This window comes from Lepidochelys kempii, chromosome 6 (genome assembly GCF_965140265.1).
Source record: "Lepidochelys kempii isolate rLepKem1 chromosome 6, rLepKem1.hap2, whole genome shotgun sequence".
Lineage (NCBI taxonomy): Eukaryota > Metazoa > Chordata > Testudines > Cheloniidae > Lepidochelys > Lepidochelys kempii.
This window is the reverse complement of record NC_133261.1, coordinates 67,231,127-67,251,105: the sequence shown is the minus strand read 5'-3', so window position 1 is coordinate 67,251,105 and position 19,979 is coordinate 67,231,127. Positions and strand designations below refer to the sequence as shown.

The 19,979-nt window shown below is 39.0% G+C and overlaps 1 protein-coding gene across 3 annotated transcripts in view; it reads right to left on the bottom strand.

The window, feature by feature from the left end:
- Positions 1-19,979, bottom strand: part of PCNX1 (pecanex 1) — a 122,619-nt gene that overhangs the window by 81,118 nt on the left and 21,522 nt on the right. For all 3 annotated transcript variants that reach the window (XM_073348508.1, XM_073348507.1, XM_073348509.1), the window contains 2 exons: positions 19,509-19,598; positions 15,724-17,415 (listed from right to left, as the gene is read on the bottom strand). In XM_073348508.1, the coding sequence (XP_073204609.1) occupies positions 15,724-17,415; positions 19,509-19,598 (1,782 nt within the window). The remainder of the gene's footprint in view (positions 1-15,723; positions 17,416-19,508; positions 19,599-19,979) is intronic.

Genomic DNA, 19,979 nt, shown 5'->3' with positions numbered 1-19,979 from the left:
AACAAAAACTTCAGTGAGAAACTCAGCCCACCAACCCATACTTCCAGCTGTTGGGAGGAAGATTAAGTAGAATGTATCCCAGAGCACCCCAGAGCCTGCCTGCAGTGTGCGGGAGAGGAGAAGTCTGTCTTTCATGGAAGCCTTTGGGTGTTAGATGTGCAGCATCCCTCCCTGATTTCTGGATGAGACAGTCTCTGCCTGCCTGCGTCCAGATCCTGCAAGAAACAGATGAGAGCGAGGGGTGTCTTAATTAGTTTATCCCACCCTCAGCCTCTGTTTTGTTTTAGTCCTCCCTCCACTGCAAACTGCTGATTGCCTGACTGTTGCGATTTATAGCTTTTTCCCCAAGCAACAGCAAAGTGAAGCCAAGAACTCTGATCTACATTCATATTTTACCCACTGATGTAGTTGCTCAGGGGTTTTATTACTATGGCCTGGCCTGCATACAAACTAGCACCAGATTAGCTAGGTTCCACTGAACAGTGCAAACCTTGGTGTGGACATATTTCAGTTTAGTTTAAACCTGATCCTAATGTCAATTCTTTTTTGTCAAGGTACGAATGTCCTGGTCAAAGAATAGGCCAGGTCAAGATTCCAGAGAAAATAATTAAAAAAAAAAGTATATAAAAAGATTTTGGAGTCCGTTCAAAAGTGTCTGGAGGTCCGGATTTGGCCTGCAGTCCACCTATGACTACCCCTGGTACTAATAGCTTTAAGCTAAATTGAAAAAGCTTAGTTTAACAATTAGTTAAAAAAATAATCACAATTTAAATTAAACTAGTGCAACTCTGAGTAAAAAGATTATTTTAATTTCACTAGATTGCTGCTTAGGGTAAAAAAGCCACTATGAGCAACAGCACAAGCATTGGAGCCTTCTTTCAGAGAGAGTAATGATGGCATTACTGTACCACCACACAACTGGAAGTAGGATGGTCGATTAATTGCCATTAATTCACACTATTAACTCAAAAAAATTAATCACGATTAATAGCACTGTTAAACAATAGAATACCAATTGAAATTAAATATTTTTGCATATTTTTCTACATTTTCACATAGTGATTTCTATTACAACACAGAATACCAAGTGAACAGTGCTTACTTTATATTTATTACAAATATTTGCACTGTAAAAATGGTAAGAAATTGTATTTTTCAATTCAGCTCATACAAGTACTGTAGTGCAATCTCTTTAGCTTGAAAGTGCAACTTACAAATGTAGTTTTTTTTGTTACGTAACTACACTCAAAAATAAAACAAAGTCCACTCAGTCCTATTTCTTGTTCAGCCAATCGCAAAGACAAACAACGTTGTTTACATTTACTGGAGATACTGCTGCCTGCTTCTTATTTACAATGTCACCTAAACATGAGAAATGGCACTGGCACTTCTGTAGCTGGCGTTGCAAGGTTATTTACGTGCAAGATATGCTAAACATTCATATGCCCCTTCATGCTTCGGCCACCATTCCAGAGGACATGCTTCCATGCTGATGATGCTTGTTAAAAAAAATGTGTCAATTAAATTTGTGACTGAACTCATTGGAGGACAACAGTATGTCTCATGCTCTGTTTTACCTGCATCCTGCCATGTATTTCATATAACAACAGTCTCAGATGATGACCCAGCTCATGTTGTTCCTTTTAAGAACACTTGCACTGCAGATTTGACAAAACACAAAGAAGGCACCAATGTGAGATTTCCAAAGATAGCTACAGCACTCAGCCCAAGGTTTAAGAATGTGAAGTGCCTTCCAAAATCTGAGAGGTGTGGAGCATGCTTTCAGAAGTCTTAAAAGAGCAACACTCCGATGTGGAAACTACAGGACCCAAACCACCAAAAAAGAAAAATCAACCTTCTGTTAGTGGCATCTGACTCAGATGATGAAAATAAACATGTGTCAGTCCACGCTGCTTTGGATCGTTATCGAGCAGAACCCTCCATCAGCATGGACGCATGTTCTCTGGAATGGAGGTTGAAGTATGAATGGACATTTGGCACATAAATATCTTGTGACACCAGCTAAAACAGTGCCATGTGAATGCCTGTTCTCACTTTCAGGTGACATTGTAAACAAGAAGCGGACAGCATTATCTCCTGCAAATTGTAACCAAACTTTTTTGTCTGAGCGATTGGCTGAACAAGAAGTAGGACTGAGTGGACTTGTAGGCCCTAAAGTTTTACATAGAAAAAAATAACTGCTTTCAAAAATAAAACTATGTAATTCTACATCTGTAAGTTCAACTTTAATGATAAAGCAATTGCATTACAGTACTTGTATTAAGTGAATTGAAAAATACTTTCTCTTGTTTTTTATAGTGCAAATATTTGTAATAAAAAATAAAAATATACAGTGAACACTGTACACTTTGTATTCTGTGTTGTAATTGAAATCAATATATTTGAAAATGTAGAAAACATCTAAAAATATTTAAATAAATGGTATTCTCTTATTGTTTAACAGTGCAATCAATCACAATTAATTTTTTTCATCGCTTGACAGCCCTAATTGGAAGTCTACCTTCCCAACGCAAGGTCTAGAATTTTATTTTAAAGAAAAATTCTGCAGAACTTGATAGGTTGCATTCCCACCAATAGTTTGGTGGTCAAGTGGTTATTTCAAAACCTCAATATAACTATCAGATCCATCAAGCAGCAGACTGTACAGTTGGAATAAATGAACACTAGCTGAACCATCCTGCCTCTTACACATGCATTTCTAAAGCCTACTTACTTTCCTTTTGTACATATAAGTGAAGGCATATACACATTAAGTGCTTTATGTAGAATTATTTAACAAAGCTTGAAACAGTTGTGAGTGCTCAAGAAGCTAGACTGTATATATTGTTATACAGTATATTACTAGTTTTTAAGAGAACACATGTTGCCATAAAATAAACTAATCTTTGATTCTCTTTCATAGCAGAATTTGTGTTTGAATACTTGAGGTAAACATAGGTGTGGAGAAACCCCTCTCATGCACAAGTCATTGTGCACCTCTCATGTACAAGTCATTGTTTTCGATCCAAAACTGAACTTAAAAGTTGGAAGAGAAAATGCAAGTGGTGAAAATGCAATGTTTCCTCCTGTTACTGAAGTTAAGGAGGCTAAATTCAATTTTTTACTAATGAAGAGTACCCACCACAGAATCCCAAATTAATCCTTAAATCAGTGTGGTTTGGTGAACTCCTGAGTGAAAAGAAGGCAGCTAAGAAAAGAGGGACAAGCTGCAGAGACGGAGTAAAATTTTTCAGACACACAACTTAGGAGCCTACGTGTCATTGAAAATCAGTGGCACTATAGTTCAAGTGCTTTTGAAAATTTTGCCTTCAGACTAAGTACAGTTAAACTCTTAAAACACCCGAGTGACCTTCTGAAATTCCATTTATGTGGCTAGTTGAGTAAATTTGAACTGGATTTAAAAAAAAACCCACCTGTAACTAACAAGTGCTGCAAACTCACCATGACATCTGATTATTAATGGCTTGTGCATCACATACTATAGTAAGGAAGACCCTAATGTCTACTCAACCTGGTTTTCAACCTGGGTGCCTGAAGTTTGGTGCACAGATTAGATTCCTAACATTAGCATTCAGATTTGAAAATATGACCCTCTATATAAATCTTCTAGAAGAGAATCTAGGTCACTTTTCTTTAGCTGTGTTAGATCTACAAAGCTAAGTAAGAAACCCTACCTTTGTCAGTAAAATAAGCATATTACTCTGAATACACTCACACAGGAAGCAAACTGGATCAGAAAGACATTTTTACTCAGTATCTTTTCTGACCATTCCTACACAACTTAATGACAGGTTTCAGAGTAGCAGCCGTGTTAGTCTGTATCCGCAAAAAGAAAAAGGAGTACTTGTGGCACCTTATAGACTAACCAATTTATTTGAGCATAAGCTTTCGTGAGCTACAGCTCACTTCAATGTGAAGTGAGCTGTAGCTCACGAAAGCTTACGCTCAAACAAATTGGTTAGTCTATAAGGTGCCACAAGTACTCCTTTTCTTTTTACACAACTTAAGTTACCCAATTTACATTTCAATCGTTCTGGTAAAATACTCCATCCTTCTAGAAGAAAGACAGTTCAGTCCGCATGGCTCCAGTGATGCACTCTATGCCTTTTATTCTGAACATATACACATATCAACTAAACAGATTGAGTGCAAATGAAGTATACCATACCCTTTGCAATTAGAGGTAAGCCCTGAGCTACAAAATTTCAACCCAGACTCAAAATTCAAGTGTCCCATTCAAGAGTTCTGGTGTGAAGCGCCACCTCTACTTATCATGTACGTATAAAAACTTGGAACATCAGATGCAGTTAGGCTGAAGTGAAGCTGCAATGATTTGGGAACAGTTGATATTATGAAGTTACTATGAAAACTGCTGTATTATGAATGCCTGTGTGCGTATGCACCATGAGCTGTCACATCTCTGCCAGATCAAGGACATTGGTGGATGTTAGAACTCAGTGACTGTCTATTCAGGATTAAGCACCCTGGGATAATAGATTAGCTAAGGAAGTTGGCTGAAGTCAGCAGTAGAATCAGTTCTCCCCAACCTTCTCAACCCAGGACTGGCATTTAAAGTTACTAGAGCAAGAGAAAGACATACAGACAAAGCAAAAAGTTTATGAAAAGATTAATGGGGAAAGACCTATAGATAGAGCCCTGCACAGACACAAAATTTGTATCCGCATCCCATCCACGATCTGCAAACATGGTCTGCAAATATCTGCAGATTTGCAGGGCTCTACGAATCATGACACAGGCAGAAGTTTGAGCAGGAGGAAGAAAGGGGACAGACAGGCCAAGGTCAGAGGAAGCCACCTGACCAAGGGGGAGAGGCCCTATGTTTTGGAAGAGAAGAGAACTCAGAAAGCAGCAGGAGAAGGATCCTGCATCCCACAGAGGACCATGAATCTTGCCCCTGCACTCCCTTCCCCCCCCAAAAAACCACACAAAACTCTGGAGTGGTAGAGTAGAGCTGGTTGGGAATTTTCTGCTGAAGCTTAGTTTCATCAGCAAATGCCAGTTCAGTAGAGTGAAGTAGTCTGCTGAATCTATTACAAATCCAATAAAACTTCTGAAGCACAGCAGAGTGCCGATCCCTCCTCCCACCCCCAGTGGCATAGAGAGGCCCAGCACCACCGTGCCCTGCTTCTTTCCCTCTCCCTTCAAACTCCTAGGGACAGAGAGGCATAGCACCTCTCTAGCTCCAGTTGGGGATGTTGGCAAGGAATGGCTGGGCTCTCTTGCTTCCTTGCAAACAGGCTGGAAGTCTCTAGTCAGTTTCACAAATAAGCGGTCCGCCCCTCCCACCCCGAAATCCCTTTCTATGGATATTTTCTTTTAGACATTTCATCCTGCTTCAGAAGCAAGCTCCGAAAAAATATAAACATTTTCACAGAAAGGAATTCCTTTTTTCAGCCACCTCTAGTGGAGAGGAAACTGCGGCAGAGAAATGCATGGAGGGTTTATTATTTTTTTAAAAAGGTTTCAGACTGTGTACGTTAGAATTCTGTGTTATATGCTACACCTATCACATGGCCCCTTGAAGGGGTAAACCCGAAGTCTCATTCCTTTGGTGGAGATTTAGAAGGTGTGTCTAAGCTACTGGAGTACTGTGGGAGGGCGAGCAGGAAGTCAAGGGCAATCCCGGAGGAGGACTCTCAGACTTTGAGGACTCTCAGACTTTTAAGGTCAGAAGGGACCATTATGATCGTCTAGTCTGACCTCCTGCACAACGCAGGCCACAAAATCTCACCCATCCACTCCTGTAACAAACCCCTGACCTATGTCTGAGCTATTGAAGTCCTCAAATCATGATTTAAAGACTTCAAGGAGCAGAGAATCCTCCAGAAAGTAATCTGTGCCCCATTCTGCAAAGGAAGACAAAAAACCGCCAGAGCCTCTGCCAATCTGCCCTGGGAGAAAATTCCTTCCTGACCCCAAATATGGCGATCAGCTAAACCCTGAGCATGTGGGCAAGACTCACCAACCAGACACCCGGGAAAGAATTCTCTGTAGTAACTCAGATCCTACCCCATCTAACATCCCATCGCGCATATTTACTGCTAATAGTCAAAGATCAATTAATTGCCAAAAATTAGGCTATCCCATCATACCATCCTCTCCATAAACTTATCAAGCTTAGTCTTGAAGCCAGATATGTCTTTTGCCTCAACTGCTCCCCTTGGAAGGCTATTCCAGAACTTCACTCCTCTCATGGTTAGAAACCTTCATCTAATTTCAAGTCTAAACTTCCCAATGGCCAGTTTATTATATCCATTTGTTCTTGTGTCCACATTGGTACTGAGCTTAAATAATTCCTCTCCCTCCGTGGTATTTATCCCTCTGATATATTTAGAGAGAGCAATTGTATCTCCTCTCAGCCTTCTTTTAGTTAGGCTAAACAAGCCAAGCTCTTTGAGTCTCCTTTTATAAAACAGGTTTTCCATTCCTCAGATCATCTTATTAGCCCTTCTCTGTACCTGTTCCAGTTTGAATTCATCCTTCTTAAACATGGGAGGCCAGAACTGCACACAATATTCCAAATGAGGTCTCACCAGTGCCTTGTATAATGGTACTAACACCTCCTTATCTCTACTGGAAATACCTCGCCTGATGCAACCCAAATCCACATTAGCTTTTTTGGCGGATCATAGTCATCCTGCGATCAACCAATACTCAGAGGTCCTTTTCCTCCTGTTACTTCCAAGTAATGCGCCCCCAGTTTATAACAAAAATTCTTGTTATTAATCCCTAAATGCATGACCATGCACCTTTTCACTACTAAATTTCATTCTATTACTATTACTCCAGTTTACAAGATCACCCAGATCTTCCTGTATGATATCCCGGTCCCACTCTGTATTGGCAATACCTCCCAGCTTTGTGTCATCTGCAAACTTTATTAGCACATTCCCACTTTTTGTGCTGAGGTCAGTAATAAAAAGATTAAATAAGGTTGGTCCCAAAACTGATCCCTGAGGAACTCCACTAATAACCTCCTTCCAGCCTGACAGTTCACCTTTCAGTATGACCCGTTGTAGTCTCCCCTTTAACCAGTTCCTTATCCACCTTTCAATTTTCATACTGATCCCCATCTTTTCCAATTTAGCTAATAATTCCCCACGTGGAACCGTATCAAATGCCTTACTGAATCAAGGTAAATTAGATCCACTGCATTTCCTTTGTCTAAAAAATCTGTTACCTTCTCAAAGAAGGTGATCAGGTTGGTTTGGCACTATCTACCTTTTGTAAAACCATGTTGTATTTTGTCCCAATTACCATTGACCTCAATGTCCTTAACTACTTCTCCTTCAAAATTTTTTCCAAGACCAAGTAGCTGTTAAACAGAAAAGGCATTTTAGTTTCTAATATGTAAAAAGTGTGTTTCAGAGAGCAAATCAGAAAATGGCTTAAGGATCTCTTGTCCAGCATAGAGGTGCAAAGACAGCTCAAGAAAATGAGAACATAAGACATTTCAGGATAGTAGTACTGAAAGGTAACACACTGGAAAGCTTACACATCTAGGAGATCCAATACCTGTGGGCAGATCATCAGTTCGTGTAGATCATTGCCATACCTTCACAATGGAGCTATGGAAATTTATACCAGGTGAGAATCAGCACCCGTGATTTCTTTGCAGAGATTAGCTTTCTGCCAGAGGAAGGGAAGAAAATACACAAGTTTTGGTGGATGTAATATATCTACCAAGCATCCACAGAAAGTTATGCCCAAGACTGATCTCTGCAAGGAAGTTGCCAAGAGATGGTGGAAGGGGGACAGTGAAAGAGAAGGGGCAGCCCCATTCCCTTCCCCACAAGGTAGCAAACTTTGGTAGGGAAATGGGGCAGATGATGACACCATAATGTAAGAATCCAGCACTCAACTGTTTTGCTGGTCAAAAAAGAGCAGCAGCTATAGAAAAGTATGGTCTAAGATTCCAATGTTTTGACTGATTGCATCAAGAGCGGCATTTAGAGGCGGACGAATGAATACTTCCCACCATGTCAACTTGTATCACTGAGTTTGTGAGGTAGAATACTATCTACTAGTCAACAACTATGGGCATGAAACCATCTGCTTTGAATACTGAACAAACATTTTTCTAGGCCACCTTGAAGTCAAATGGATACGTTTTTGCATTAATGCCCAAAGACTTAACTCTGAACCTTCTCAGTTGTTTTACCTTATTTTATTTCTCAGAGCTATGACATTATCTGGGAGAACATTAAAAACATGACGTTTCTGCGTTCCTACATGGTCCACTTAATTGTAATATACCTAGGTTTTTACAGCTAGAGACCATTATCTTAATCTAGTCTGATTTCCTGCATAAACACAAGCCATAGAACTTCAAGTGGTAATGTGGGCATCAAAACCAGAAGCCTGAAGTATTTATGCTGAAAGTCTAGCTTTCATAATTTAGATGGCTGTTATGAAGTTTTTTGTACACTTGACTTTCTAGGTGGGATAAATCCTAAGGAAAGATGCTGAGAATTTGCAGAACACGCTGCTATTTTCTTGGTGGTATTGAAGGTGTTTTGGATTAAGTTCATATACATCACTATTCTCATGCTTGTTCCAAGTCACATTTAAACACAAAACTATGTTTTAGGTATCCAAATTTTAGTTACATTCTGTACAGCCGAGAGTTACGTCCGATAGGTCCCTCTAGCAGTAGTGTATGAAGTTTCCACTGCGGTGCACAGAGAATAGCGTATATTACCTTCTTTGAAGATCAGAAGTTACTCATTGCTACCTGTGTAACAATAAATTCAAACACGTCTATGAAGTACATTCAAGAAATAAATTGCTAGTTTAACTGGAAATCAGATTTGATCAAGTAGGATCCAGACTGGCATACAACAAATGCTAAATATATGTAAATGCTGAAGTCAGCAATGAATCCAGCAAACAGCTAAGAAATGTGAGAAGTGTCCTACTGCTTGTGATGGTTCTCTTATAGAAAAGTATACTTGGAACCTATCTATGTCAGGCAAAAAGGTATTTCAATCAAACAGTTGCACGAGTGTTGCCAATACAAGACATTCAAATACTGTGCTTCCATTATCCACCATTTCAGATATTTCAAAATAATTGTCTGTTGATTTTTTCGTGACACTTGAGACTGTCTTTATTTCAGGTCAAGCCAAGATGATTCAGTCCTAGACAATTTTTTCCCCAGTGCAGGTGGAAAATAAAACATTTGGCTGCACTTTTTTTAAAAACCATTTTTAAGTATCCCACAATACAATGGTGGGTTTTTTTTGTTTTGGGGGGAGGTTTTTTTTGGGGGGGGGGTGGAGGGGGAGAGGGAAATCAAGCACTCTGTACCTTCCATCATTCAGCCCTGGGGAAAACTAGGTAAAATACCTAGTATTCTGTAATTGGTATTCTAAGGGGAAGTTTCCCTGGGGTAACAGGAAAACTCTTAGCAGTAAATAATACCCAACACCTGTAGTAAGCAACTAGGGCGTACTCCTCACTGTTAACAGCCACTACTTTGAGTCAGGCAAGTTTGTGCTAGTTACACATGCCTCAATTCCTTCTATGACTGCTCCAGCAAAAGCCTATAAGGCTGTCACCTGCCCAAAGGCTGATCGGCGGACCCCACTCAGGATCTGTAGCAATAAAGTACAATCGCATACGGGGTGGGCAATAATTTTTGCAGGGGGGCCACGCTATGAATTTTGGTAAGTCATCACGGGCCACACATTTCTACTATATTAACGGAGGGGGTGTGGGGTCTGGGAGGAAGTTTGGGTGCAGGAGGGAGCTCCAAGCTGGTGCAGTGTGTTGGGGTGCATGAGAGGGTGAGGAGTTTGGGCTCTGGGAGGGAGTTTGATGCAGAAGGGGGCTCCAGGCTGGGGCAGAGGAGGCTGGACAGAAATGTTAGATGCGCCAGACCCAGCCCACGGGCTGTATTTTGACCACCCCTGAATCAGATCAAGGTGTCACAGATCCACTGCTCATTGGGCACCCAAGATTGAACACAATGCTAGGTAGCACTAACTATTTAATATTTCCTTTGTTTAATAAATCAGTTTTAAATGTAAAACATGTTTTGCTAAATTTTTCTTATGTATCCAGCATATTTAAGGTAGTTTTATTTCACTAATGAAAAGTTCACTAAAGCAAGTTTTTAAAATGCTATTGCTGTGTATTTTTAATTGAGTTTTTCCAGACAAATGTAACTGGACATAAATCAAAAGTAAAAACTAATCAAGTCAAGAAATGCGTCAGTCACCATTTTCTAACCCAAACGTAAAAAAATCAAGCATCTGAAGTGTATGTTAAGACAACTGCTTAAACAAATGTATATAGACACAGTGTACCTTCCCTTCTAGAAAGAAGCAGTACAAATGTCGTGTAAAGGCTAAATTTCTTTGCAAACGTTGATACCAACCACTGAGAATTAAGCCTTTAGGAAGGTAACTAAAAAAAGCCCAAATGCAAAGCAAGATTACTTTTTAAATTATTCAAATCAAGGTTTCCTTCCTGCTGATTTAAATCAAGATTAACAATGGTGAATTTAAGTAGCTGATTAAGATCAATCCACCCTATTTCAATCTAACAGTCATACACTAGAGGTCTCATGTTATGATGTGTAAAACAACATTGGAGTTCCTTAGATTTATACATGAAAGCTTTTTAAAAAACAAAATTACTTCAAGCGGATTGCAATTCTATACTAGACCATATTATGATGCAAAGATTAAACTACCAAATTAAATTGATGGCTGCCTAGGTTCAAGAGATCAAACTAATTTCATTTGCTATGTCAAATAGAAATATATATTTGGTGTTTTAAAAAAATGCATGTTTCCAAAGCTGAAAATACATGAGCAAAACCAAATGGGAGGACATATTTAAACATAAGATTGTAAATAACTTTGAATTGTTTAAACATGCTCTATTACATTCAAAAAAATGAAAGAAGGCTTCGTTCATTAAAATCCAAGGGGAAATGAAGGCCTCAATTAAAAAAAATCAATACACAGCAAGTGAAGCAACAGACACTGTAGACAATTGATAAGGGAAGCTGAAGGTTACCACTAAAAAATTCAGTGGTCAGTAGAATTAAGCATAGTAAGAAGGAATTGTTTAAATATGTCAGGAACAAACAAAATCCTAGCAATTGAATAGGTTTGACGTGAGACATGGATGTTGAAGTTATTACTGATGAAGCAGAAGAATTAAATACTTCTGTTCTGTATTCAAAAAAGCAGGATGATGTATTCATATCTCACAGTGCTAATGAAATACTTTATTCCATCAGTAACTAGGGAAGATGTTAAACAGCACTATTAAACATTTTTAAATCTGCAAGACTGATAACTCATACCCAAGATTATTAAAAGATGTGGCTGAGGAGCTGTTTGAACTCTCTCATCTATTAATGTTGATTTTTAGAAATTCTTGGAACACTGGGGAAGTACCAGAAGACTGAAAAAAGGTAATATCAGAGAGAGTTAACAGGATGATCTTGGTAACTACAAGCCAAGTACCCTAAAAATGAACTTGGACAAAATCATGTAAAGACTGATATGGGATGTAAATCAGTAAAGAATTAGAAGATGGTAGCATAATTAATGTTTTTATGGAAAATACAGCTAAAACAAACCTGGATTTTTTTAGGACATCACAAATCTGATTGCGAAAGTATCTGTGTTAATATAATTAGATTTCTGTAAGGCATTAGAATTAGTCCCTCATGACTTTCTGATAAAAAAATTAGTATTATACAAAGTCAATGTTGCCCACAGTAAATTAAGAGCAAATTGATGAAAGATCACAAAAAGTAACTGTAAATGGGGAATCTTCAACCAATAAAGTGTTTCTATTGGGGTCCCACAAGTATCTGTTCTCAGCCCAATGCTATTCAGTAATTATCAGTGACCTAGAGGAATTATAAAATCATGCCTAGCAAAACCTGCAGATCACTTAAAGTGGAGGAGTGTCCAATCATGATAGGACACGTCAGTTATACAGACGAAACTGGACCACTTCATAAAATGGGTTTTTAATACAGCCAAATCAAGCTCACACACCTAGGAACAAAAAGAACGTATGTCACACTTACAAGATGGTAGACTATCCTGGAAAGCAGTAACTCCAAAAAAGGACTTTGGGGTCACAGTAGATAACCAACTGAATCTCAGCTTCCAGTACAATGCCAGAACTAAGAGGGTAAACAGGAAGTGTATTACCTTTGTATATGGTTACTAGTGAGACCACTACGGAAATGGTGTGGCCAATTCTGGAGTCCACACTTCAAAAAGAATCTGCGGAAATCTGCAAGGATTCAGAAAAGAGCTACAAGAACAATCTGAGGACTAAAACACATACCTTATAATGAGTGACTCAAAAAACTTATGCCCAAATAAATTTGTTAGTTTCTAAGGTGCCACAAGGACGACTCGTTATTTTTGCTGATACAGACTAACCCAGCTACCACTCTGAAACCTGTCAAGAAGATCAGTCTACTTAGAAAGAAAAGTTAAGAGGAGACTATCAGTCTACAAGTACCTACATGGGGAAGAGACTTCTGCTAAAACAGTTCTTTAATCTAGTATGAAAAAAGAGACATAACCAGAGCCAAAGGTTGAAAGCTGAATCTAGACAAATTCAGACTAGAAATAAAGGTGCAAATTTTAAACAGTTAAAGTAATTAGCCATTGGAACAACCCATCTAGGGAAGTGGTGGATCCTCCATCACTTGAAGTCTTTGAATAAAGACTGAATGTCATTCTAAAAGAAATGCTATAGTTCAAACAACTTAAGGGCTTGATGCAGAAATTATTGGATGAGGTTCCTTGGGCTGCGTTATAGAGGGTCAGACAAGATGATCTGGCAGTAAGAATCCATTAAAATATTCCTTGAGATGCAGTTACTGTGAGTGATACGGAGTGGAGGAACACACACAAAAAAGAGAACGATTTAAGTCAAGGAGAAAGCAGTAGATGCTTATTAGGCGGCTGGACATGGAAGCTTGTCCCAGCTTATGAAATCAATGGAGAAATAAAAACTTGAGACATATAGCAAGGCACAGAAGCCTAGCATTGCCTTCTAACAGCTTGAGACAAGAATGTTTTAGCCCACTAAGATATGCCCTTCACACTCCTCTCCAGATGTCCTCCTAACCCACCAGCCCTGAACTGAGTTCAGGTGTACTAGGTAGCTCTCCATAACTAGAGCACATACTGTACAAATTTGATCACTTTCTCCCAAATATTCTTCTTGTTCATCCAAGCAGCCTATTCAGAGCATTAGGGATCTATGCCAGAAAACAGGCATTTTGGCAGGAACAGCAAATGGAAGGACTTCCCACGTTAAACAAAATCTTATATACAGCTCACCGCAGTTAAGTACCAAGGAGTCAATCCCTCTTGGTTTGGTATGCATTGTCTTCATAAAGGGCCTGCAAATTGGCAGCATATTTCTACTATCAATGTACCACTTCTTCCACAAACTGAAGGTGATTAGTGTTCACATGAAAATTAAGATCAGTCATCTTTAGAGACAGTGTATTGTATCCATCCTTGTTTGCACATCAGAAACCATTCAAACAAACAAAAACACTTACACTAAAGTAGTTTGACTGTACTAATAAAAACCAAAGTGAACTTAAACTAAGAAGAGTGCAGTTATGGTCAGAACAGTGAATACATACATAGGCCCTTTTATTAATCAGATCTGTTCCTAGTAGGTATTAAAATCAAAACTGCTTACTACTTTGGTGACAAGGGTGTTTTTACTATGTTATAACCATGTTAACCTTGAACTATTTGTGAAAGAACAAGCTGGATTCTTTCCTGACTCAGATTGCTTTATTAGGTGATTTGTTAAGTTCCAGAACTCATTACTGATGACTAGGGCTCGGTGTCTGTCACGGAGGTCGTGGAAAGTCATGGATTCCCCGACTTTCCACAAGCTCCATGACTTCTGAAGCCGACCCTGGAGACCGCTTGAGCAGTGGTCCTGGGGACGGCGGGAGCAGCCACAGCTCAGCGGCCCCCGGCAGCACTCCCAGCAGCAGCCAGAGCAACTGTTGCTCAGCCCCATTCCACCCCACACTCCCCAGATCAGCAGACCCCTCAGGCACACCCCCAAGTAGAGATCCCCCTCTGGAGGCTCCCCAGATAAGATTTAGTCAGGGGTATTTATAGTACAAGTCATGGACAGGTCATGGGGCCGTGAATTTCCGTTTATTGTCCGTGATGTCTCCATGAATTTTAATAAAAATACTCATGACTAAATCGTAGCATACTAATAATAGACAAGCTAGAAAGAACCCAATTTGACTTGCAGATTTCACACTAAAGGCAACTAAACAGGACCATATATATATTATAAACCAAATGAAATTTGATCAAGAATCACAGACCCTAATGCCAGTTTCACAATAATTTTTCAGAAACTAAATGTACTTTAAGTTATAAAGCTCGCTTCTAAACTAAAGGCAGTAAAGGGATAGTATGAGTTGTGTTTAGTCTTCCAGATAGACTTTAAACAAATTCCACCTAACAAGATGAAATATTCGCTACCTTTTACGATTTAAGCAAACTTAATACTTGCTCTAATAAAGGTAACTTAATTACAATTTCTTACAACTTAATTACAACTGTTTATACAGGCTGCATCTACCTACACACTTGAAGTTTTATAGTTTTCATGACTTTCATTAACAGGATCCATATATCAGAGATGAAATCCAAATTTAAAGGAAACTAGAAGTCAGACTGAAATAACCAGCAACTATACAGAGGTCCTGAAAATTCTTATTTCTGGTCCATTCAATTTCCACAATCAAGTGACAAGAGTCAACCTTCTGGTTTAAGATAGCCAGTTTGGCAAAATGACTCACGAAAGTTCAGAAGCTGAAACAGAGATGATTGATTGATACTGATGAAATCCTCATTATGAAAAAAAACAGAATGGTACATCCCTATGTTCACTTTGTCTGCAACCGATAAGTCAAGTTTACATCTCATGTTCCATCAGTAATCCAAGCAATTTTAAACAGCAAGAGGAAGCTACATTCCCCTCATTGTCACTGGAAGGACTGGGTTGGCTCATAATAATGAGAAAAAAAACTAATCCTCATGAAAATAACTTTGCTCAACCACCTTGGTAACAAAGCTAATGCAAAAAAATCAAACTCCTATAAAGAATTTGTGAAGTAACTAAACTGTCATGAGAAAAAGCAATTCAAGACACAAGGGCAGATTTTTTTTTTTTTTTTTTTAAGTTTAGTGCCAAACCATGCTAGACAATTCCAATTAACAGGCACAGAAGGGTTATTCTTACAATTTCAAGTAGCACAAAGTCTTAAAAAAAGCTTTATAATTTAACATAGGATTTTTAAAATTTGTTTTGAGAGCAATCGTGAAGCAGGTCTAATCTCAGTTACAATGATATAACCCAAAGACACAGTTTTGGTTAAAAAAAAAACAAAAAACAAAGAATATTAAACAATGGATTCTATAATATTTCATTACATGCCCTTACACACAGTCCCAAAAGTTTTGTGTCCTCTAAAACACAGAACTTCCATGGGGAAACTTTTCTTTTGTCTCCAGTAAAACTAAAACCAGAACAGGATAAAGAACTGAAGCATAGTTTAAGTCAAAGAGCAAGTAATCATGGATACCAAATTTAGTAGCAACATGTGGTAATGTTACCTCTGGTAGCTTTTTTACTTACCTCCACCAGCTGATTCTTGCTCTTCCCCTTCGGGAAACATAGCTTGGCTTGGTAAGCTATTCCTAGAACGAGTGACTGACTCTAAATGTGAAGCCCTTCCCAATAGAGATAGCTCATCTAGCACCTCTCCCTCTTTGGCTTCCAAATCTGATTTTGAAGTGGTTAATTGTTTTATGTTACCTGGTGCCATTAAGCTATTTGGGTTATTTAAACAGGCTACAGTACCACTGTCCAGACTTAATACTCTGGCACGACTCTTCACACTGTTAGTGCTAGAAGTTCGACGTGTTGAACGTTTTTTGCTAATTCCTTCAGAGCCTAAATGGGCTTTGTGGGTGTTCAAGTCTGCGCCTCCTCTTTCTTTAACGTATTTGGTCTTTAGAGCATTGTACTTGCCCTCAGGAGACTGGCATGAATGGGAAGTGGTGCTGGAAGAGCTATCACTGCTGAACTGGTGGGCTGACTGCATGCTTGAGGTCCTGCTCAAGTCACTCTGATCACTGGAGTCCTCGTCATGACAAAACACAGCACTTTGGGGTTTGGTTCCAGACACGCCTCGAAAGGAAACATATTCCCTATGCCGGCTTGAGTCAAAACTACTAGCCCGTTTTTTTCCTGTCCGTCTCCTGCTCGATTTATGAACAGAAGCTGTCCGGTGGAGTAAGTTAGAGGATTTAGGTCTTACATCTCCTTCCTTTTGTTTACCACCTGTTTCTTTACAAGTTCTTGAATCAACTAAGGCAGCCAATTTCTCACTCTGATCATCTCTTGTTTCAGCAGCCTTCCCAGGTGGCCTGTCTATTTGTGTAGTTAGTTCATTGGCATGTGGGTTCTTATTGGCTTCTTCTGAAGCAGAGGCACTAAGACCCCTTTGACTGTGTATCTCATCGGATGTGTTAGAATCCTTTGCTTCTTGAACACCACTATTAGTGCTCATTTCTACAGCAGTCCTTTCACTACTAGACCTTTTATCCGTAGCAGAGCTACTGTCATCCTCCGAGTCAGTACAGCAGTCCTTTTTCTTGCTGTTCTCTCTCTCTTCTCTAGGAGACTCCTCATGCTCTGACAACACATTTTCTACATGAGTTGAACTGGTCTGCTCACTTCTGTAGCTACTGATGGTACTGTTAGTGTCACGATCAATTCCACTGCAATAGCTTTCTGTTGAACCACTACTCCTACCACTCAGGCTTCTCAGACTGTCCACGCTTTTGTCTGCTTTCAAAGATTTGCTCTTCCCACTCTTGGCCAGCTGTTGGGGGCTACTACTTTTCAGGATGTCATCTAACTGAAAGACTCCTGAAATACAAGAGTTCTCAGCTAAGGAGTCTTTGGATTCACAATGGGGTTTGGAAGCTTCTAACTCACTGACTGGATCTAGTCCTCGTCTTTGTTGATAGAGAGGGAAGTCATTTAGAGAAGCATCTGGAAAAGCAACAGCAGAGCTAGAGGTCCTTGGCACACCTCGTGGTCTGTGATCTTTTCTATAGGAGTGGGAATGCAAAGGTACAAGAGAAGCCACTTCAGTGTCACATGCACTAGATAGAGACTGATCCACATGGTGGTTGTTAGGGAGGCACACTTTATCACTGTTGTCCCTTGGCAAATCCTGTCCAGAGGATAATGAAGGCTGGATGGAGACAAAGGAGTCATTGGAGATCAGATGAAGAATCTTCTGATCAGCTGCCAAATCTGCGTAAGTGTACATTTGAAAATATTAAAGTCAGCAAGACATACAGCTTTGCTTTTCTACTACCAGGTTACAAAAGAAACAGTTCAGTAAAAAGTTAGTTAGTTTCTATGACAGTAATAAATAAGTTTTACAGGTCCAGTTAGCTAGACTGCAACATTTCAGGTTCTGGGAGACTTGCTGAGCAGTAAGTTCGTAGACAATGCCAGCAAAAATATAAATATCGCTGCAGCACTTGTGTGAGAGTTAAACATGGGCTACATTACCAAACACTAAGAAGTAACATAGGACTGTGTCAAGAAAGAGCACAGTTGTACATCATTTGTACTGAGATTTATACATCTTCAGTACTTCAACAGAACAGCATTATTAAACATTATGTCCCATCACACCTTATTATTGAAGGTCAAAAAAGCGATTCCTCTTCGTTAGTGATCTTTGTCACATATTTAATGTTCTTTGATGCAGTATGTGCATCAAGTCCCTTTTTCTGTAAAAAAGGATCAGATCTGCTCCTTTGTAGGAAAATACAGTAAATGTGACTACATTCACAATCTTATATAAATTAAAAAAAGTGATCAGAACAGTCACTGCAATAAGACCCCATGACTGAAGTGACTTAAGTAGATCCAAAAGATATACAGAAAAACCCATCGAGTGCAATAGTTTCCTACCATAGACTATAAAATGCTATTAACAAATCTGCATGCACTGGCAGCGAACAGCTGGATCACACTCCACCTGAAGGGAAAGTTATTAGAATTCTTCTAAACTGCAGTGTTGACTCCCAGATTTAGGTAAACAAGTAGTTACTACTTATTCAAAATTGAACTGCAGCTCTACTCTGGAAAATGGTGACGTCAAAAGTGTATCAACAACTGTAGTATCACATGCACTAAAATTACAATTATTTACATTATATTTACAGAAAGATTTTGCCTTCTGCCTGCCTTGCAGAAAGCATCAAGAGTGAAGCTCTTTTTCTTCTTGTGCATTACCACCAATATAGAAGGCCTGGAGGCCAAATTAGGCCAACACAGTTACCACCCCTCATTGTTTACAGTGGGTTCCTACAAGTGTAACTAACTGATTGGAACTTAATACATAGTAGATCTGACTATGCACAAGAAGGAGCGGAATCCAGATGACTCTTAGCTAGCACTGCTAAGCTGGAGTAGAAAGCCTGAAACTTACTTGTCAGTGAGGCAAATAGTCGTGACTCTGAATACACAGGGAACCTAGCTACTGGGTAAGATGGTGCAATTTATACTTAGCCATTACTTAGGTGCACTCCTCTGAAATATGACGAAGAGAAGTCATCATGAAAAAAATTCTCTAGGCTGCAAATTTATATTAAGCTTCACATCTAACAAGATTTTTTCATGGAGTTATAAACCCATGAAAACAAGTTTAAAAATAAAACTACTGACAACCACAGAATATAAATTAACATGCAATGAAAGGATACATGATCACACATTTTCAGGCATCACAGTAATAGTTCCTCTCACATACTGCTGCAACATGCAGTTTCTGATCCTGCAAGCATTTTGCTGTAAATATGCCATCAAATACAAAAACCCACTCCAAAAATCTTACTAACCTTTTGTAATTTGTACCCAACTACACCAGCGTCATGCCTTTTAGAGGGTTTTCAGTGGCAAGGGGCCAGAATGTACAGCATACATCCAATACCTTTTGGACGATGCCAAAAAATTGAGCATGCATCCAAAGGGTGAACTTCAGAGGATGCACACTGTATATCCCAAGGGCTTACTGTAATTAAGAAAAGAAGAAACTCCAAGACACCATGTTTTTGGTTCCAGCTAAATAATAAATGAGTTATCCACATTCTTTCCAGCAGTATCAATAGTGACACAACATGAGCTTCATGTAACAGACCCTGACATTTAACTGAAGTGTTAGGTTTTTTTGTATGACCAACAATGAGGTTTTGAGTTGTCCTAAACTAACTTTTATTAAAGTGACATTAGGTGAACTGAATAGCCCCAGTGAAGTGCATATCGATATAGAAGTTTTATGGCAATCATGGACCATAATGCCAGATTAAAGCACAATAAACCAGAAGTCTCACCTTGTTCTTCACTCCCTTCTTTACAAAGACTACAACTCCGGCCAAGACTTAAACTGATATCATCAGAAGTCTTCGCAGTGTCAGTATCTCCTGTATATTGTAAAAAGCATATTAGTGCTCAAAATATTAACTTTTAAATCTATTGAGGGTACACTTTAAAAAAAAATATTTCTCTTACAAGTAAGACGCTAAACATAACAAGATCCAAAATTTGCACTAAGACCTCAGCTTAGTCACTTTGCTTGAAAATGTTTTAACTACCATAATTAAGTAACATAAGATTACTGTAATAGAAAGGAATTGAAGAGAAGTGTCTACTTTATCAGTTAGTTTTACTTTGTATATAAGCAGGTTCTCCTTTTCATTGTGTGGGTCTTCAATATAGCAAGTGGGAAGGGAAAAGATATTCTTACAGAGAGAAAAAGGAAAATGCAAGCCTGATGAAAATTTAGTTTTGCTCAGAGGTGAATA